General features: G+C 38.7%; 1 protein-coding gene across 1 annotated transcript in view; it reads right to left on the reverse strand.

Moving 5' to 3' along the window:
• Positions 1-11,689, reverse strand: part of NUP160 (nucleoporin 160) — a 36,431-nt gene extending 24,742 nt beyond the window's left edge. Inside the window, exons 1-11 of the mRNA XM_014056807.2 lie at positions 11,560-11,689; positions 11,310-11,418; positions 9,020-9,230; positions 8,280-8,502; positions 6,837-6,921; positions 5,811-5,925; positions 4,662-4,820; positions 3,573-3,650; positions 3,216-3,313; positions 1,845-1,929; positions 339-407 (exon numbers count right to left, since the gene is read on the reverse strand). Of these exons, the coding sequence (XP_013912282.2) occupies positions 339-407; positions 1,845-1,929; positions 3,216-3,313; positions 3,573-3,650; positions 4,662-4,820; positions 5,811-5,925; positions 6,837-6,921; positions 8,280-8,502; positions 9,020-9,230; positions 11,310-11,418; positions 11,560-11,662 (1,335 nt within the window). The 5' untranslated portion in view covers positions 11,663-11,689. The remainder of the gene's footprint in view (positions 1-338; positions 408-1,844; positions 1,930-3,215; positions 3,314-3,572; positions 3,651-4,661; positions 4,821-5,810; positions 5,926-6,836; positions 6,922-8,279; positions 8,503-9,019; positions 9,231-11,309; positions 11,419-11,559) is intronic.
• Positions 11,690-22,656: the final 10,967 nt, after the last annotated feature.

The raw sequence follows: 22,656 nt of genomic DNA on the forward strand, positions 1-22,656 counted from the left end.
TCTAAAATTATGAAACAAGATGTTTTACACTTGAATGCACAATGGAAGCAAGGTTTAAAAATGCTTCTACCTACCACTATTACCTATTTGTTACTTAATATAATAGGATCCTGTAAGTTAATACTGTGGTTTATGTTTCAAATTTAGCCTTATCAACTGCTACCCAAGATAATGCTCTTTTCAGATGACACTGAAGATCATTAAGAATTATGAACTTGAGAAAATTATTATGTTCTTTGGTTGTAATCCAACATTGCCATTTTGTGTCAAAAAAGATGTTAATTGACTTTTTAAATTTTACTTAGGACAAATTCCCCAACAAATAATGACATACTCACCTGTAAAGCTTTAAGCAAAGCTGCATTTGTGAATTGACCGGGCAGGAAAATAGCCTCTGTAAAGGTTTCCTGTAAAGAATTATTATAATTGGTATCAATTTAATACATTTGTATGATTTTTAAAAAAAAACTAAGGTATGATGCTATTTTCTTGCACTAAAATTGTGAGTGGCATGATGCTCCGCAGGCTCCCAAATGTGGGGACAACTGGAATATCAACAGCCATATCAAATACAATAAATCTCATTTTAACAGGCATTAAAGCAAATTTTCCTCATTTGGCAAAATTTCAGTGCAATGACTGTCCCCTGAAATAACATAAAATCAACCAAAGTAGATAGATACAGCATTCAAATTTACATTAAATTATATTATATTAAATTTGCATGATTATGTCCTTTTTCAAATGATCTAAATCACTGTTAATGGTTTGATATTTAACACATTTTGGGAAATAAATACCCAATCTTTCCAAATACACATTGTTCTTGATCTATTTTATTCAGTGACTTTTCAAAGTTACAACAGTGCTGAAGAAATTGTGGTTTTGACCATCCTCAGATTTCTGGTATCCCAGCATCCCTGCAATCACATGATTACAACTGGGGTGCTTGTCATCCGGATTGCACTTTGGACCCACTGCAATGCCCTACAACTACATGATCACCATTTGCAACTTTCTTTGCTGGCTTCCCCAGAAAATCAATGGGGAAGGTAGCAGGGAAGGTTATAAGTTGCTGGAGTGTTCCCCACACCCTCCCCCATACCTTCTGTGCTCACACCAGCTGCTTGGGCACTGTCACACACCTTCCCAATCCATCACACACCTCCTGCTACACCCTCCTGCTTGCACTCGCACATCCTTGCAACCCTGACCCACTCATCCCTAATCCCACACCTTTCACATCTTGCCCAGTCATCATTCAAGTTGCACTCTACCCATTCCTGTTGTGCACCCTCTTGCACCTTGCCTGACATTTCCCCCCCACATAACCCTTGTGCCCCTCTCCCGACCTGCACCTTTCATGCATCCTCCCAACTCTCATTCCCACCCTTCCCTGCCCCACAGCTCTGAGCACTCCTTGCTCTCCCACCCAGCAACAACCACTTATCTGCCTGCCAATCTGGGGCATGAAACTTCCATCCAGTTTTCCCACCAACTTGGTTAGTGCAGCAGGAAGTTGCATTCCCCAACGGCTGGCAATTGGGACTGGGATTACTGTCACTAAGTGATGCAGATGTACTTTTTACTGATGGAAGTTCTGGTATTACATGCCATAAACCATGGACTACCTGAGGCCTATTAAAGCAATAGTTTACTCTATATCTAAAGGAAATATACCGGAAACCAGATTGATTTGTTGGTCTTGTTTCCAGCACCACCTTTGGCATTCAAATTCATTGTTCAAACTGGAGGATTTCTGTTATATTACACATACATTTTTAGTACAAGTAAGATAAATACAGCTGTACTATACTCATACTTAATTCATGGAGTTTATTTACCCTGGGATCCTGGTCATCTCGTATATTCACTTCTTCAGCTGGCAGGGGCTGAACAGAAACTTGGTTCCACTGACCAGCAACATTGCTAAAACAAGACTAGATTTCAGTCATGTAAATACACACAAATAAAAATGTTCCAGATAGTCATCATATTTCGCAAATTCTAGAAAACAAGTGTATATGTTTTGCTATGCTGATATGACAGTATTTTCTCCTGTGTGCATACATTGTCAGGTTTTTCTATTCATCCAATGGTACACACAAGCCTCTGGCTTTCCATCCTGGCATTGGTACACTAGCCAACAATTCCCTTGGTGCCCACTAGGTTTCTTGCTGATTTAAGAACTATTTAATAGGAAATAATTCAAGAGGCAATTTAGCTGCAAAGCAAAACACTAATCAGAAACACAAAGGTAGTCCTTGACTTATGACCATAATTGAGCCCAAAATTTCTGTTGGTAAGACAGTTGTTAAATACGTTTTGCCTCATTTCATCACTTTCCTTGCCAGTTGTTAAGTGAATCGCTGCAGCTTTAAGTTAGTATTGTGGTTAAGTGAATGTGACTTCCCGATTGAGTTTGCTTGCCAGAAAGCAAAAGATGATCACATGATCCCAGACACTGCAATTGTTATAAATACATGCGAGTTATCAAGTTTCCGAATTTTGACCATGTGACCATGGAGATGCTGCAAAGGTCAGAAGTGTGAAAAACTGTCATAAGAAACTTTTTAGTGCTGTTCTAAGTTTGAATTATCACTAAACAAACAATTGTAAGTCAAGGACTACCTATAATCGATTATTATTGAGCCACGCTGGCATAGTGGTTAGAGTGCAGTACTGCAAGCTACTCCTGCTGACTGCCGGCTGACTGTAATTTCGCAGTTCAAATCTCAGCAGGCTCAAGGTTGACTCAGCCTTCCATCTTTCCAAGGTAGGTAAAATGAGGACCCAAATTGTTGGGGGCAATATGCTGACTCTGTAAACCGCTTAGAGTAAAGCACTGTGAAGTGGTCTATAAGTCTATTGCTATTAGTGCTACTGGGCTTCCCTTACACCTTAGAAACATTGTTAGAAATTGAAATAGTGGGTATCTTCAGTCTAAAGCCTTATTTGGAAATGCTTTCTTCTGCCTAGTTAACAAGACCATTATAAGCTCGGGTAATAGAGAACAACCTCTCAGGGCTATGTAAACTAATCCTAAAGCTTCAAAAGTTCAGAGGAGAATAACTTTTGGCTCAATGTTATCATCTTCTAGTACTCTGGCACCCAAATGTATTTATACTGAATTTTTTTCAATAGAATAGTTAACACTAAAGCTTGTTTTAAAGAAATATATTGAGTAAATTAACAGCTGAAAGGATAAAACTTACTGTTCAAAATTTATGTATTTCACAGTAGTTTGATTTTCATCATCATGCCAAAGTGCCCAGATCTCAGAAGTAGTTAAAGCAAAATCAATAAGTGTCTCCTAAATAAAAATGTAAATAGATTAAAATAACAAATGAATTATAAGAACAATATTATGTTAACAATGTAGTATCTACTGACTGAATCTAGAAGGATTATATATATATAATTTTTCATCGTATTAACCATGCTCAAGCAAGAGGGAAGGTAAGATAGCTGTTTTAAGCCTTTTCAGCTGAAGAGGATTACCCATGACCTATGTATTTATTTTTATCTGAAACCCATTTGACTTCATTGACCCGAGTGTTACCAGTTCCAACCTGAGATGTGAACAATGATGATATGTGATCAAGACTATAGCGATGACTCTCTGTGCTGACCAACTGGAAGACACAAAACTGCAGGGGGAGAAAAAAGGTCTGCAATTAGTACAAATAAAAATGAAATGAATTCTTACCATATAGTTACCCTTTTTTAATTCTAGAAAATCAAGATAATTACATGGCATGTATATTCTAGTAGCTATAGAATGAAGAACAACTCTCAGCAATTATGCAACTTTTCCCTGTAGATAGAAAGGAGAATTTGGCTCTCTGTATGGGCATATTGGTAGGACTTGAAGTAGCTGAAGAATGAACCATGAATGGGAAACCTCAGAAAATACAACAATTCTGTATCTAACGTTAGTTGAACAATATTTTACTTTAGAGAGAAGACATTTGTACTACTCAATCATTGGTGGGTTGCAGGCGATACGCCCCGGTACAGTGTTCCGGAGGGCCCACCTGCGCTCCTTATCTGTCTTTAAAGCCTTTGGCGTTTCGGTACATGTGCATGGTGCGTACAGCACCTGCGCGACGCTCCGCCCAGCAGCTGGAGCGTCGTGGAGGCTTGCGGAGGTGTCGTTGGAAGGTAAAATGCACATGCTATGCACGTGTGAGTGCACGTCGCCATGTTCATGTGGAGGATGCCAGGCCCCGTTGCAACCGTACCGGTTGCAACGGGATCCAGAACCCACCACTGTACTCAATGCATATCTAAGGCGATGTTTCTCAACCCTAGCAGCTTGAAGATGTGTAGACTTCAACTCTCAGATTCCTCAGGCAGCATGCTGGCATCTTCAAGGTGCCAAGATTGAGAATCACCGCTGTAAACACATTTCATGTCTGTAATCTTTATATCTTTAACGCGCATCAATGTCACATAATTGTCCATGTTTAAAAGAAGTAACAGTTGAAATGATCAGCATTTTAAGCTTTGCTTTTTATCTCAGTATACAGTATATACTTGTGAACTGCCTTTGCCAAATAATCTAAAATTATAAATTATCATAGAAACAATATTTTAGTATTTTATTTTAGTTTCAATAAAATACGTCTTGTGTTATCCAAATACAAAATTTCTGTTACCTGTCCTTGTCTGGGTGCATGCAAGTATGCACCAATATAAAGCCCCAATGACTCAGAATATGCTAGCTGTAATCTGTGTCCACTTCCACCAATAAGTCTCAAATCTTTATTTACAGGAACGAATTCCAACATATCAGCCACCATCAAGCACATTTGACTCTGTTAAGATAAGATGCTAGATGAGTAAAACACAAAAAGCAAACATCTTTAAATGCAATTATAAACACAGCACTGTGAGACACTGGAGAGACAATTCATTCTGTTTAATTTTCCACAGATTTGATAGTAGTTTACTATAGTGTATTCTCAGATTTATATTATCTGCTTCTGTTTTTAAGAAAACAGTTCTAAGCTAAAAACTGCTGTCATTCAGGTTTATCTTTAAAAATGTCATTTGCTGACATAACAGGTCTAGGGGTATTTTTCTGAAGTATTAATACTACCGAGAACACACAATTGGCAGAAAGAAGGGAGGGAAGAGACATTTTGGGCCAATAATTTCTTTGTTTGATTTATTGTAATTACTATTACTACTGCGGCGGCGGCAGCTACTACTACTACTTTCTCTTTTTCTCCCTCCTCCTCCTCTTCTTTGTTCCCCTTCCTCCTCCTCGTCCAACTTTATCTTCATCATTTTCATCCCAGTATTATCTACACAACTATTCTAAGAGATCCCTCAAATCTTTCATTAGATTTTTCAGGACATAGAGGATTGGAGTACAATGAGACAGAGTAGTAATATTTTTATCCCGGTTGGTCTACAGGTTCTGCTGGATAATGAAAATATACCATGATTCTGAACTCAATTCACGTTCGCAATGCTTACAACAAAGATTCTCACAATGCAGTAAAAGGAAGATGTAGAAAAGAATATGACTGCACTCTATATCAAATAATTTCAATGTAGAACTCTTAAATCCGTAAAAGGAAGAGCATTGGTCCTTGAAAGCCAACAGCTCATTCCTAAAGCCTAACTGAACCATAAAGCTTATATTTGTCCAAACTCATGAAACTGAGGTGAGCAAGTTTGTCCATTGGGGGTGTAGATCAAAGAGCCAAGATGATACAAACCACTTTGATGATTACCAATTGGTTAGTATATTAAGAATTAATTAACAATTAACAATCAAAAAATAAAACATTACTCACTTTATAAGACCACATCCGAAGTTTATGATCTTGGTAGAGTGCAAAAAGAAGTGCATCATGTTCACGACAGTGGACAGATAAGCTAACAGGAAGATCTGAAGGATTTTGATCCCCTCTGTAAAAACATTAACAATAACAATAATAAATACAGAAGCAAGCACTAAAGAGAAATCAATGATTCTGCATGACAAGTTTTTTCCATATGTAACATTACAATTGCTCTATCATAGTAATGACCAACTGGAACACTACTGAACTTCATTAGTGAGATATAAACAACATCTTTATTGAGATGTCAATAATTACTAACAATTAATAATAATTATAATTATTAACAACTTAGCTAGTATTGACATCTGAATTGAGTATTGATGAAACAGGGCATTTTAAGTTGAACTTAGCTGAAGAAGCTCTGTTTAAAGTAAAGCACCTGTCTTTTCTTTGCTGTACTTCTTTCAGAAGAAAGAATATTATAATCTGTCATGCATAAAACTTCAAATTAATCATGAAGGGGAGACTACTACAGTGGCATACCTTAAACTTCAAAATAATCATAAAGTGTAATACTATAGTGAACAACCTGCAGAAGTTTAAACTCCAAAATAATCAAGCAGGAACTGATTACAATTTCATGCCGCATTGTTCAATACAGGCTATTATTCTCACAACTCCACTTTCTTGTGTAAGTTAGGCAAAGGTAGCCATCTCCATTCTTTTGAACACCTGTCTTCAGCACCACAAGGAATTCATTGCTATTGGGAACAGAGCTAATTACAAAAAGTGAGAGGTACTCTTTTTCTGTACAACTGGGTGCCTTTAGTATCGCTCCTTCCGCTTTGTTTTTTTCAACTTTTCTTCGGTTATTTGCTAATCTTTCCCTCTCCAGACCCAGGTTCTTGATTTCCCTTCCATGTTTCATTCATTCCGATGCCAATTCCAATTACTTTATTAGTTGCTGTGTAAGCTTTAAGAGTTCTAATTAAACTCTAATTATAAGCCTTAACTGCTTATCATCATAATACTAGCCTGATGGCAGTTGGCATCCAACCTGTAAGCAGGCGCTGCATGACTGAACTCTGTTTCAACTCCACAAATGAAGTTGAAGGCATCTCTAAAAGAATAAGAAAACATTTTTAGCAATTTGTTTAAATCTGACAATATAAAAAAGATGCAATTAAATCAGATAGTCTTTAGTGAATTCTATAAAAAGGCATTAAAAACAAATTTATTACTTAGTTGATTTATTAATTGTGGATAATTAGAACTTACATAAGATTCAGTTGGTGGTCTAAGCAAAGACAAGGTCATTCTTTATTTCATAAAATAATTAATCAGAATGAATTTTTAATTTAAATCAGTTTTAAAAACTCTTTTCATTTAACATCAACATTAATTGCAATGTTTTATTTTGATCCTATTTTGCCCTCAAAATGGGTAAAACAAAATTTTATTAAGTTTTGTACTTGAAATGGTGTAAATCTAAAAGAATATAAGGGGAAAGTCAAAAGAGAATGAAAGTGACATTTAGGAAATTACACCTACAAAGTGGCACCTGCATTAGTTCCAAACTGAATGCTTCTACTTCTCTTAACTGAACTGCTTTTGCTACCTTACTTTTTAAAATCAGCTGATATTAGAACCCATTTCTGTCTTTCATATAGTAAAATGTTTAAAATTACTGTAAGGTTCACTACAAAATTGAATTCATGAGAGACACCAAACTTTTGTTGCTAGCAAGACAGTTGTTTTGACCCACTTAATGACCTTTCTTGCCACAGTTGTTAAGTGAATCACTGCAGTTGTTAGGTTAGTAACATGGTTAAATTAATCTGGTTCCCTATTGGCTTTGGAGGACCCCAGGACACTGCAACCATCAAAAATTCACACCAGTTGCCAAGTATCCAAATGTTGATCATATGATGGGGATGCTGCAATGGTCATGTGAAAAACAGTTATGTCACTTTTTTCAGTGCTGTTGTAATTTTGAACAGTCACTAAATAAACAGTTGTAAGTTGAGGACTAACTGTAACTTGAAATAGAATGTCTATATAGGTAGTCTTCAACTTGCAATCACACTTGAGCTCAAAATTTCCATTGCTAAGCAAGATAATTGTTAAGTGAGTTTTGCACCATTTTTCGACCTTTCTTGCCCTGGTTGTTAAGTGAATCACTGCAGTTGTTAAGTTAGTAACAGGGTTATTAAGTGAATTTGGCTTCCCAATTGATTTTGTTTGTCAGAAGATAGTAAAAAGTGCTCATATGACCCCAAGACACTGCAACTATCATAAATAGGTGTCAGCTGCCAAGTGAGTGTCATACAACCCAAGGATTACCTGTATCATATTTATAATAGTGTGCAGGACAGCAATTTAACTGCTACAGGGAGCACAGCCAGCTACAACCTTCCAACAGATGCCCTTTTCCCTTTATTCTTTGAATCACCTGCCTTTTTATAATTGCATACTTACCATGAGCATCATAAGGTGGTAGGTTAAGGACAAAAATCCCACCAGAAGCAGATGGCAGAGCAAAGAGGGATCCTCCATCACTGGTAAGCCAAGCTGCTGAAGCAGTGGAATTAGGTGACAACCCAGGAACTGTGGGGATCACACAGTAGTTCAAGGGATCTCTAAAATGAAGTTTTCCAATATCTGTGAAAACTGACTGCATTTGACTTTCTGTTATCCGCTCCTAAAAAAAATAAAGACCAGGGATAAAATTATCAACAAAATTTAAAATTGAAAAAGAAAAATAGTAAAATGATATTTCTATTAATATTCCTATTGTGTAAAGTATTTTAAAAATTGAAAAACTGAAATTAGATTAGAAAAGCATTGTCTCAAAGTATCTACCCCATTTTAAGTAGCTTATTTAGCAACCTTTTTCCAGCAAATCAAATTACACCTGATATATTTTGATAATTCTTGTTCGACTCCTCTTAGTATCTCACCAACCTTTAGGCATTAGTCTGCTGAGATCACTTATGTTGTTTTCTCTTTATAAAAATATCTTGTTATATTTTGGAAGTATTCCTATTTCTATATATGTATTTCAAATGATAGAATATCACATATTGATTTTACAGTCCAGATTCAAACTATGTAACTATAGATGGATTCAGTAAAATTAAATAAAACAGAGATACAAACTGTAGTTTAGGCACGCCTCTTATATCACAATTTAAGATATATTAAAATAGATTACTTACATTTCTATACATCCGAGCTGGATGAGGTAACATCAATCTATGTATTGTCTGATTGGTTGAAACCAATATAACAACATGATTTTGTGTCTCAAAGATATGTACCCCTTGTGGCAAGAGATTACAGTTTTGAAATCTGAGCTGAACAGCATTGTTCAAAAGGTTTATGTCAAGAGACTCCTCTACCAGTTCTAAAGTCCCGCCTGAAGTTGCCCTGCAAAAAGAAACAAATGTATATAGCAAGTCTGCAATAGCAAACAACCAATGCCAATATTTTCTGTTTGGGAACATATATCCACTGTGCCTGGTATCCCTGATCCAATATGATCAACTCACTGACACCAAGACCCCTTGACTTGTGTGGCAATGCCTGTCCTGATTGACTGTTATGTTTTTTGAGTTGGTTGAGTGATTCTTCCTTTTTCTACTTCTCAGCTAGCATCCCTTTACAGATGCATGTGACAGGGAAAACTACCAACTCTTTCGACTGTTTACTTTTACTTAAGAAGGTAATTAAATTAATTGCCCACTGCTAGCCCTTCTGTTGATTTGTATGTTGCCCACAGGCCAGAAAGTAACTGCCAACCAAAGTTGTCCAAATTGAATAGCATACAATCAAACATGTTTTTCAGTTTAATTTCTACTTTTTACTTTATATTCCTGCCTGAACCCAGTTAATTCCAATGCATGAAATACTTTCTAATTGAAGTCCTGGATAAGTCTACTAGATTGTTCTTTCTTATTTCCGTACATGGTTCAAGCCAAACCAACTACTTATTTACTTTTATAACTTTCAGTTATTTTTCTTTTCCAATTTCTTTTTAATTTTCTTCTCAATACATATTTATTTATAACTAATTTATTGGCTGATGTGAATTTACTGGCATGTTTAAGGGATTGTATTACTTATGTACTTAGATTATCTGGAAACATTTAATGTGTTTATCCAGCATTACCTAAGGGGAAATGATGGAAGCAAATTGAATTATTCCTCACTTCAAATTGCTATTGCTTCTTTTCCATTTCACAAATCAGAGAAAGCAGAATGGTGATAGCTTGTGATAACATTTAAATTCTGTACCTATTGACCAATTTCACAAGAAAGTAAGAGGACATACGGGGAAGTCTTTATTCTGTTATAGCTTACTTCATTAAACACGTAAAAACATGTATTATGCTTATAAATTCAGCTCAATGTTGTTTTTCTAAAAAGTCAACTCTAATGTATAATGTCCAGATTTCTAAGGAGCATTCATGCTACCAATGTCTTCATGAACATTATTTCATTTTATAACCAATTATTCAAAATTCTTTTTCTACACAAATAAAATGGAGATGATAAATTCCAAATTATTTAACCCTCTTTTAAACTTCTCCAAACTGCAGTCTAGGCAGAATACAACAGTATATAAATACAGACTAAAAGCCAAAAGGCAGACATATAACACACATCTCAAATGACTATCAGATAATTGTATCCATTTAAAACCATGTTAGGAAAGTATTATTTTAATAGTTTATAATCTGGTAGGAGGGAAGGGGCTGCTAACTTGAACTTCCAGAGGCAAGGAATTTTGACACACTAAGGCAGCAAAAGAGAAGACATGCCACCTGATGTATGCCTCATCCCAGATGTTGTAGGAAGCATAAGCAGCATAGGAACCAAATGCACGAGATGTATTGTTTTATGTCATCACCAGATCCCTAACTTCAATTTCTGTTATGCTTTCCCAGATTCAGGGATCACCAACTGGGAGCTGAGATTCATTTAAATGTGAGTGATCATCTCACATTTCATAGTCTCATACTTTAGTGGAAAGCAGGTAAGAACCAAAGAAAGCAGTACCTGCTCCAAACATACCAACTTTACATTTGGGTAACTCCTTGTAATAAGTTTGCTTCGGCAACCAGGAAGGATTTTATTTTTAAAGCAAGTATCAGCTTTGTCTAGCCAATCCACATTCCCACTAAGACTAAGAACAAAAGGAACCAAGTGTCAAAGTGGAAGCTTAGCCCAAACACGATGCAGATGATCTGAATCTTTCTAGCTCAGGGCTCGTAAGCGGGAGTAAACCGACCGCTAGTCAATAGAACCGTTTGCCTCATGGAGCTGCGGGACGCATCACCGCTGGAAGTTTTTATTAAAAGATTGGACAATCATTTGTTCGGGATGGAATAAGGACTCCTGTCTTGGGCAGGTGGGTTGGACTAGAAGATCTCCAAGGTCCCTTCCAGCTGTACGATTCTATATACACTTGACCGCTCGGGAGGTGAGCTACCTCAGATCACTCACCAATGAATAAAGCGGTTTCTAGTCACCGAGCCCAGCTGCGCGTTCTCTTGGTACCAAAACCCTCCAGCGCTGTCCGGGTACCGCACGGCTGAGGGGGAGGCGCCGCCACCTGCAAAAGACGGACAAGGGAGGCGGATCAGTCTCCGCGCGCCAGCATGGATGCTCCGGTAAACATGCATGTCACGCGAAGGATCGCCCACGCAAGCAACCCCCGCACCGTCTAGGCCCCGCCGGGGGTCTCAGACCCCACCTGGGAGGCTGAATACGAGTTCGCGGAGGCCATGCCGCACGCTCCGCTCCGCCCCACCGAGCTCCAAATAGCCCCTCTCGGCCAGGCCCACCGCCGCCGCCATCTTCTCTTCCCGCGCGCGCTGCCACAAAGGCTCACGGGACGGGAGGGAGGGAGGGCGCGCGGCGGTTGGAGGCGCCCTTCGCGGTGCATCGCGGGAGGCGTGGAGCGGAATGTTTCTGCCCGGCCGAGTCAGAAGTCGGTGGCTGCCTATGGTCTGCTTGGATCTCAAGAACGGCTATGCTACATGGTCTCCGACTTGGTCTAATGTCCTTAAGTTGCAAATGTGCAACCTTTTTAAACGAATGTTGAAATGGAAAGTCCCGTCTCCCCCAATTAAAGGCTGTTCATTGATAAGCCTATTGAAATCACTGTAGCTTTTATTTATTTATTTTGTATTTATTTTGTCAAGCGTGTATAAGATAATAGATATAAGTTATATGCAAGAGTATAAATACATGAAATGGATACGAATAAATGGGATAGTTAGGACAGGGAGGGTAGGCAGTTTGGTGTGCTTATGCATGCCCCTTACAGACCTCTTAGGAATGGGGTGAGGTCAACGGTAGACAGCCTAAGGTTAAAGTTGTGCGGGTTTGGAGAAGAAACCACATTGTCGGGTAATGCATTCCAGGCATTGACCAGTCGTATTTTCTGCAATCAAGTTTGGTACCGTTTACTAAGTTTGAATCTTGTGTGCTCCTGTATTGTTGAAGCTGAAGTAGTCAATGACAGGTAGAACATTATAGTAGATAATTTTATGTATTACATTTGGTCAGACTGAAGGCGTTAAAGTTCTAAGTTGTCTAAGCCCAACATTTAAAGTCTGGTGGCATAAGGTATTTGGTTCCAAACGGTGGAGTGGAGTACTCTTTTCTATCTCTGGGCTCGCTCAATTGTTTTAATGTCCGATATACAGTGCAGGTTCCAGACAGATGAGCTGTATCTGAGAATTGGTCTAGCAAAGTTTTGTATGCTTTTATTTGTAGCCTGCATTTGACTGTGCTTTGTCTTTTATATGAAATTTCATCCATTTAATGGAGTTTGTTTTGTTTTAGACTTATAGCCTATAAAGAAGGGTTGCAGAAATTGGGTATGTTTAGTTTAATGAAAAGAAGAATCAAGGGTGACATGATAGCAATGTTCCAATATCTAAGGGGCTGCCACAAAGAAGATGCCAAGTTATTCTCCAAAGACGAAGGCAGTACAAGAAGCAATGAATCTTTGATGAATGCAGCTTACTGATTTTCAAGCAGTGTTGGATAATCCTAGGCTACGTCCCTAGGGGGCATTAGCACTTCGATATTTTTGACCTGTAGCCAAGAACCCTATTTAATTCAGTGCCTTTTAAAAGAAAAGGGTTTTCACAAAATATACTGGTGTGTAATTACATTAAAACTATGTAAGAAAGCATCACTGCTTGAAACTGAAGGTTTGTGCCTAATGGGACTACATATTTTACTTCAAACTTCAAAGTAGAATAATATCTGAATAATCCCATGCAACTCTCTGGCAAATTTCTATGTCACATATCTGGGAGTTGGTTTCAGAAATTTTTGAAATGCCTGAAAGATTATTTACATTTTTCTCAAGTTCTATATGTTGTGTTAAGTTTATATTTCAGCTTTGGGTTTGCAATACCTTATGGTAGTCTGCTGTTATATTTCACACAAAGGTACAATGGGCATCCTTTCAAAGACATCTTACAAATTCCAAAAAAATGTAATCTTGCTAAACAGTATACCTTAGATCAGTGTTATCTAATCTGATCCTTTGTAGATGTAATAATAGTGGGGGGTGATAGACCAACTTAAAGGCAGCAGGTTGAGAAACATTGCAGAAACGTAATTAAAATTCTTGAAATCTTGGTAAGTTTGCTGTCAATTCTGTTGGAACAGAAACTTCAATAATATATTCAGATTTAGTTATTCTCTGATTTATTCAAGACCCTAATCAGAACAATTGCAGTTTGATCTTGAATCTGGTCAGTTGACATCCCCTGTATTGTTCCATAGTATTATGATGCCTTGTAAAGATGCAAATTTGTTGCACCTAAAATTATTTAAATTTCAAAAGCATGCTTTAGAACTTTTCTTTTACCCTTTTGGTAGGTCAAAGCTTTGATTGTAATCAGTACAATCAGTCCTGATTTTTCACAATAATCCTAACCCCAGGGTACATTGGCTTTAATCATCAGGAAACCGTTTTAAACAAAACACTTGATAATCTGACTAGGCTGTAATTGGAGAATGTCATATCTGCCTAATCCATTAGGAGGACAAACATGAGTTTAGCCATCATAATAGATTATTTAGATTTCTGGGATATGACCACTATATTCTTAGCAGTTACACAAATTCAGCACTGCATATTATAGTGTGCATGCACACACACACACACACACACACACACACACACACACACACACACGAAATATGATTGAGAATATGGATTATAGTAATATTTATGGTTAAAGCAAGAAAAATTGTGACAGCAGAGAGCTGTCTGACTGCATTCATCAGTCCTATAATGACACTATTGGGTTCATTTTGTTGCGTTTCAAAAAGAACAAATCACACGCATTATATTATTCAACATGATTCCTAAATGATTTGGACGTTATCCTGGCATTATGATATCTCTCTTTTGCTTTGGAGATATTTCAGTTTTTTCAACTGAAGTACTACTGGGTGATCTCCATGTTCCGTCTCACATATTCCATGAACTTCAGTGATTCCTCAAATAATTTACTATTATCAGAAAGATTCTTTCATCCACCTGCTTTCCAATATATCACAAGCTACACTGGAATTTACTGGACGTTGCAGAGTCAAGTTTTCCCTTGCAGGACGGTAAAGTGGGCAGGCCCATTGGCAGCTACTGTGTGATGGGGATACAGAGAACTCTGAATGGAGCTGTTCTGGCTGCTAGGAATAGTTCTGTCCCCCTGATGTTGGAGAGAAGCTGAAGGGAGGTTCATCCTGAACAATACTTCTTTTCAGGCAGAAGGGTTGCATGAACAGTTCTTGGGCGGCTGTGACTATACAAAGCACCCTGTCTTCCTGTGCAGAATAGCTGCATTATTGTACCAGTCAGGTGGCTGGCTAAGGCCTGCTTCTGGATATGTAGGCACGAACTAGAACAGGCTCTGTACTGGCACAGAGATATCATAATGGTTTAAGGGCACATACTTTGAGCAAACCTGCCTGTATATCATATATTTTGGGAAGAATAAAGGCAGGGCTTCCGTTGTTTCTCACTTACTCTATGGTCTTGATCGCTTTCTCTGACTACATGCTTTTCAGAAAGTATTTTCCATTTTAGAGCTAATAGATTGAACTATCAAAATGACTCATGGTTTGACTTATTTGCAGCTGCTCTGTTCTTACAGTCTGTATTCAAGAGGTATCTTCCAATTCTTAACCAACTTTGAGAAACAGAGCCTCGATTCAATCTAGAGACTTACTTTATACTCTGTTATCCGAGAGCTTTATTCTCAGTCTGTTTCACATCATTTCAGCATTCTGTTTTCTACTATAAAAACTACCACTCCCACTTTCTGCCTTCACTGTGATGCCCTCATCTCACTTTGTTACTGGCAGTAATTCTTGTGAGATCCACAGACTAAATTTCAACACTTGTTAATTTTCTCATGTGTTATCAATCAAATCTCTAGTATGATACCTATACATTATAGTTTATTCAACTTTCATGCTTTTAATTTAAGATTCTTAAGCCTAAAATAGCTTTACCCCAGAAGGTATAAGGTAACTAAAACAGCTGCAGTTTAACCACAAAGATGTCATATTAATCCAGGCAATTAAAATTGAGATAATTTGTATTTTTATTGCTGTTACAATGAAATATTGATTAGAAAAGTCCTAAACTTCAACACAATGAAATACCTGTGGATTGAAATCCTAATGTTTCTAAATCAGATAATTTCACCTCCCTGTGGGTCTTCTACTTTAGTAAAAGTGCTGAGGCCAGTTTTCCCCACACTGAAATTTTCATGTATTTTTTGGGGGGGAACAGGTAGAAATGAAGAATGTTTATCTTTAAATCAGGCACCTTTGAAAATAAATCCAAAGCATGGATGAAGGATGTCTCTTGTTCTATAATACATCTATCAATGGCCACCCAATAAAAGTTTATATTGGAACTTTTGTGTCCCTATCCTATAGTGTTAAAAACCTCTGGAAACAGAAAAAGCACAAATGTGATAATTTTCCATAGTTGGTAGCATCAAAAACTACTTATACTGACTGAAAATCCTGAAGAGTTTCAGTTTGAAAACTTTTGGAGGACATTAGATTTGGAAAGCAGAGCTATCATGATTAATAGTTAATACACAAAGTATGTAGGGTAAACAAACTTTAAAAAGGCACAACAAATAATGGAAAATCTGAATCTCCTGTTGTTGCAGAAAATGACAGGCTTAGACTTCTCAGGATACAGGAAAAGTTTATTTGGCAGCCAGGTTCAGAAAGCTAGCCCATGGCTTAGCATTGCAAGTTCTGAACAACCTTAATTATCGAAACACACATTCTTATACATTCTCAAAAGCATTGCAACACGGAAATACTTAACACATTTCTTAGTGGTTACTTTGAGGAGAAAACCTTATAAGGAGATGGGGTCTTACTTCTCCTTTTGTTTATGGAGTACGTGTCATTAACAAACTTTAATTGAACCTTGGACTTTCGACATAGGCTTTTTGACATAGGGACATATTGTGGTTAGGCACAGGCTTCCTGTTTCTTTTGCAAGTTCCAACTCTGTCTATGTGGCTTTTAATATAGAAGTAAAGGGGCTCTAAGAGGCTGTCCAGCCTGACCCAGTAGGTTTCACATTTAATGTCCAAATCTCACTTTACGTCTGCTTTATACCCCCCTTCTAGACTCTATTAATACCCACAATTGAGTCTAGCCTGTTAGATTAAAAAATACAAGCATGCATAATACAGAATAGCAAAGTAAAGCACATCTTATAGCACATCAATATACATCTTAGGCCTTATCTTCTGGAATCACTTTCCCTTCTAAGAGTGCAATTTGAATATAGGAGCTAGTATCTGAAGCTTCATCTTCCATGAGGGTATGTGGGATTAGGCTTTCCATTAACATTAACTCCTTTTTCATCCCGTATCTCTTTTGCAGACCTCATAACGAGCTGTTTAAGCAAGGGTATTATGCAAGGGATAATATCTTGCAATTCCACATAATAAAAGCAATAGCATTTGTTTAATCCAACCTGTTTCTGGTAGCCAAGAGAACCATTCAGAATCTTGTGGTCTTTAACCAATTGAGGAAGCTGGGTTTCGTAGTTCTTTAACTACCCCTCCCCAGACCGCTCCTGATTTATTCATATAGAAGCAGCAATCTTCTCCCAGGAATACACATAGCCCACCTTTTTCAGCAGTTAAAAGATCTATGGTATGCCAGTTCACAATTTGGTTCAGGCTTTCTTGGAATTTTTCCGACAGCTGCCTGAACTGTAATGGAGTGGGTCATTCCACCTGCACCCGTTCCAACTGCAGTCCCTATTCTCAAGATCGCTAATAGCGGAATTAGGAGCAGCACTCTTTTCTGTACATGTCCCATGAGGGGTACAGGGAAGATCTGTTCCCTACTTACCACCCATTTTAGGGAGGAGGTGTATTAGAGTGCATGTGCCAGTCCAATTAGTGGGTAAACATAGATATGCATTTCTCCCACATAGAAAGAAAACTCCATTTTCTCCTACACATATGCTGATGTTCATGGAGAAGGGATGGGCTCGGAGGTTCCTTCCATTAGTCCAGACTTGTAAGATTCCCGCTAGGAACTTACCACTCAGGGGTTGTAATGGAACTTCTTGATTAGGATCCATTAACTTATTCCTGAGGCCTGGTCCTTCAAAGAGATATTGCAAAAGTAAACACAAACTCCCATATTGGATTGTTTTGAAAGCCAAACGGGAAGTCAGGGTGGGTGGAATGGCCTTTGGCAGCTTCCAGTGGTCAGATTCCCCTCCCTTTGGTTAAAAAAAACAAGTGGAGGTGACTTTCTGTTGGAAGATCTTGTGAGCAGAGGGAGACATGCTGCGAATCAATTTTACATCTACAAGGATTTTCCTGGGGGCAAGATACATTTCAGATGGGCATTGTTCCTCTGATAGTGACCCCACAGGAATGCCAGGCTCTTGATATCGTTTGATGCAAAAGGAGGGTGACCCTATAATTTCTACACCAACTGCTATGGGCCAACGATGGGGAGAGAGCTCATCCCCAGTCTTTTTCGTCATGTAGCTGGGCTTCTGCCGTTTTAGTTCCCCATTTACCTCCCTTGTCAAAGACAATCATAGCTCTGGTCATTTCCCCAAAATCTGGATCAACTGGAACAGCATTGTAAGATTAAGCGGTTGCAGACAAGCACATCCAGCATTTTTGGCCTAAGTCAGGGTCAGACCGATTGATTAAGCTTTGACTTAACTCCAGCACTCTTAACACATATAGTTCCTTTATCTCATTTGTTGCAGGGACCCATTTTCCCTATGCTCTGCCCTTTTTCTTACAGGGTTTGTCATGACTTTAGGTGTTGGGATTGGCTTACAGTTCGTTCCCAAGCATAAATAATGCGCCCTTGATGGGAGCGGACCTATTCCACATCCTGTAACTTGATTCCACTGTGTTTTCCGGGATTTTTTGACATCCTCGGATCTTTCTTAAGGAGCAAGGGGGTTGCTCGGGTATTTTCGCAACAGTGGGAACTACTATTCAAGACATTATCACTTAGCAAGCTCTTCGCCACTAACAGCCAGAGCCACAAATAATTGTCTCTCACACAAAACTTCTCCTAACACAATTATTTTAGCCTACTGAATCACCACGTCAGGGAGAAGGCAGGGGATATATATAGTTTGAGGAAGGGCAATATCAGCTTTGGACAATCTATAAAACCAAATCTTATTTGCTAAACATATTATCCACAATCCAAAAATTCCTATTATGCTGCAAAGAACCCATTCCCACGGTTCCTCAAACATAAGTGTCAACAGAAGATTCACACTTCTCTTTGTCACAGTCAATGATTTTAGCCTCAGCAACTGTCTTCCTCTGGAGGGGGCAATTCCTGGGGATGAATATGCAACGCACAATTAAGTAATTCACTAAAGCAAGAGATAAAGTAGTTATGACTATGAATACTTGGCTTGCCATTTCCTGACAGGTGCTCAAACTTTCTAATACCTTATAGCTAATAAATGGAACATTGTCTTCCTTCCTTCAATTCTTCAGCCGTTCGTTGAGAAACCAGCTTCCGGTTGTGGTTTCAGTAGGGCTTCTTATGCACCATAAGAGCTTCCCATTGCTGGTAGGGAAGCTTATAGGGAGTGTTTCTTTAAGCATATCACTAGAGGATGGGCTTCATCCTGGTCTGCCTCCCAATACTCATCAGCAGCTGGCTTAACTTGAGTCCAGTGAATCCAAAACTTGGATTCCAACACTTTTGCTAACATGACCAGAGTATACGGGGTCCTTCCATCTAGGTTTCAAATTCTTCTCCTTTCCAGTGTTTTACCTATACTTTTTCTCCCACCTGAATATTATGACTAGAGGTGGTCAGACATGGTGGACTGAGGGACACACAGTATTGCTGGATTTCTTGTATTTGCTTTTCAGTTCTCTCATCATTTTGGTTCACCCATAAGGTGCCCTATATGATTTTTCAAGTTAGCACTTATAACTGGGGGTCTCCCTAACATCACTTCAAAAGGAGATAATCCAATTCCCTTTCTGCGTAGAGCATCACATAGACTAAAGTGCCATTGGCAATGCATTCACGCATTTGTGACTAGCATTGCCTTATATAGCCCACACTTGGGCATGTCTGTGAAATCAATAGCTAATGAATCTATGGGATAATATCCTTTGGGTTGACTTCCAGGAGGGAGTCTAGGTCCTTGCCTTGGGTTTACTTGAGCACACATGCTACACCTTTCACTTGCATGGGCACACAGTGCGTGTAAGCGGTCAATGTAAGATGGAGTTCTTCTGCTTTGGAATATCTGGAGTTTAGTCTCCTTCACATTTTTCAATGCTGCATAAGTTATCATGTCAGGGTGGCTCTGATCACCTCGGGTTGCTGACAGCCTTGCTTCTCTGTCAGCTGCTTTTCCCTTTTCTGCTGGATCCGACCATCCAGTTTAGATTAAGGAACTATTTAGAGTCCTTTACGTGGGGTAAATCTTATAGTCCAGAGAACTAAGGGTAAGGCGTCTACCCATTTAAGATGGGTTTCAACACATCTTATCTTTTCCTTAACATTGCGATTCACACATTTGCTTAATTTCTTTCCTGAGGCCGTTAAAAGACCTCTTTCCCCATAATCAGCAGCATTGATATGCAAAGTAAGGAAGGCATATAGAGTCAGTTCAGAAGTTCACCCTTCATTCATTCTTTGTCCTCTGTGAATGCATGGATTAAAACCCATAATTTTGCTACTTGGGTTTGTTAACCATAAATGTCCCTTCATTTGTAACATTCTTTGAATTGTATGGCTTGTGTAGATAAAAGTAGCCTGTCCAAAAGTTAATTTATTAGTTTCTTCTATCACAAGAGCCGTGGTGACTAGAATCTTTAGGCAATGTGGCCAGCCTTTTGCAACACAGTCCAGTTGTTTATATAGATAAGCCACAGGTTGTTGCCAACTTCCCTTTTCTTATCAGAGCCTGAGATAATTCTGACTTCAGGGCTTTTTACACTCGTTTCTGCTTTGAACCCCAAACAAAGGGTTCTTTTTCACCCCACTTTGCAGATGTGTAAGGATGTTTGGCTAGAAGCACAAAATTTCAAATCCTCATCCTGCAATTTGGCACACAGCTTCTTTTCACTCATTTCCTATTGTCTTATTGGAGTAGCACATTACTTCGCCAAAAAGGTAGGTGAATTATTATTTTTATTTTTTCAAATCCTTGGCAAGCAAACTGCCTCTTATGACCTGTTACTAGGTTTTCCCCAAAAGCAAACAGGTTTTTTTTTTGGCTGCCTCTATGTATTTGAGGTGGTAGACAGACAGGCATGGCTAGAGGCTTTACTTGTATAATTATTGGTACATGATGTGATGCATAGCCTGGTGGATTAAATTCTTGAACCACCATTACTCGCCATATCTCATCTGGGGGGGATGCCTCATTTTAGGGCCATTTTTTCTTCCTCACAGGACAGTGTAACTCCCATTTTGCATAGGATCACACCTCAAAAGAGGAACTGGGCATTCAGGCATGTCTTGGGACATTTTTGTAGTCAGTGGCCTTTTTTCTTTTCTTTTCACCAAATACATTGACCTCTGCTTTGGAATTATTTGACAACGCAACTGTCAGCGATTCAGCTTTACGTTGCATCCTGTCCTCTTTCTTTCTCTTTTTAAACACTTAAACACATCAACAAAGACAAACATGCAAGCTAAAACATTGAGACTCTCCTTTTTCTTTTGTTTCTTATCTCTTATCTATGTCTCTTTTGTGGATTCATACGGTGGTTTGACTAAGAGGGCAAAATTCAGTATCCATATTCTACAATACCCTGCTACAACCAAAAAACCCTCATAATTGTCTCCTATTAGTTGTTTTGTTGTTAAATCAAATCATTAAATTTTTCAACACCACTACTCTGTGGGGAATAGACAGCATGAAGTTTCCACTTAATTCCAAAAGCCTAGGAAACAGTTTGTGCCACCTGAGCTGTGAAGTATGGGTTCACATGCTTCAGGAACAAAATTAACAGGTAAAATCATTTAAACACACAATAACTACAAGGATGAAACTTTTCTCATGTCCTTTTGGATTGGAGACCAATCTTAGTTTCAATTACCTTGAGGGTGCACAAAGACTTAGACACACCTAAGAATTTCAACAGACAGTACATCAAATTAATCAAGTCCAATTACCTAGGTCTTCCCATTCAATAGGCTTTACCTTTTTATTACCTGCTAAATTCCTTACTTTTGCTTGAAGTTATGCCCGATGTTCTATCTCCTTATGCACTAGATTGTTAATACCTGTCTCTGCCCTGGGGTGTTCCATAATTTGGAGTTCCCAGCAGCGCTGGCTAATTTTTTAAAAGTCCAAATTCTTGATCTCCCAGTCCACGCTGGCATATTTTTAAAGATCAAAATATATGGAGACTTTCATTAACACATCATTTGCATCTGGGTGGGGCTCTTGATTCATCTCATGGTGGCCAGAATCTGATGCCCTACAGAAAAGCACCCCAAATCTTGGCACAATGTCTTTTAGTACACACAAAACCAAGAGATCTCTAAATCCCAATTTCTGGGAATATTGTGGGGAAATCTATTTGCCACACAGCACCTGGGAGCCCTGTAGAAGGACTTCCAAAGGAAGTTTCCATCCTGTCTTTGGGTTGTTTTTTTCACAACTGAGACAGGCTGCAGCAACTTGATTAACAACAGCATGTGTGTCTCTAACTACCGATCCCTGCAAACAACCTCCTTGAGGCTTGTGTAATGGGGGTGAGGATAATTTCTCTGCCAGAGACTTTACTAAAACTTTTCTGAAGGTTTTTTCAATACATATTGGAGGGGCATTCGAGGAACGCTCTCCACCCCTCCCATGTTCTATTTCTAACACACTTTTTGCTGACCTGTGGCCCCGGAGCTCACGGCCACGAACAGGAAATACAGCAGATTAACCTCCCACACAAACCTAGAGCCTCATTAGGATACGCTGGTTCTGTTTGGAAGTGACGCTATCCTGGACCCAGGGAGGTGATCGGGCCCCCTCTTCCACTCCTAACCGAGTGGGTCTACAATTCTTTTGATATTTTCCTGCAGTCATCTTCTTTCTCAGCCGACGTAATTTTTTTATTAACTTGTCCTGTCCCTGGTTAGATTCTTTGATTGGTGGTGTCCTCCGAATGCCCAAGAGAGGTCATCAGCTTTCTTCCAGAGAAAGGTCTCTGTGGCGCCTGAAGATGGTCCATTCCGTCCTCAGTGAAATATCACTCTAAGTCCTGCCGCGGTCGCCACAATATGTTGCAGAAAATGACAGGCTTAGACT

Source organism: Thamnophis sirtalis, unplaced genomic scaffold (assembly GCF_051295495.1).
Source record: "Thamnophis sirtalis isolate CommonGarterSnake01/CBP01778 unplaced genomic scaffold, rThaSir2_p1.2 scaffold_1, whole genome shotgun sequence".
Lineage (NCBI taxonomy): Eukaryota > Metazoa > Chordata > Lepidosauria > Squamata > Natricidae > Thamnophis > Thamnophis sirtalis.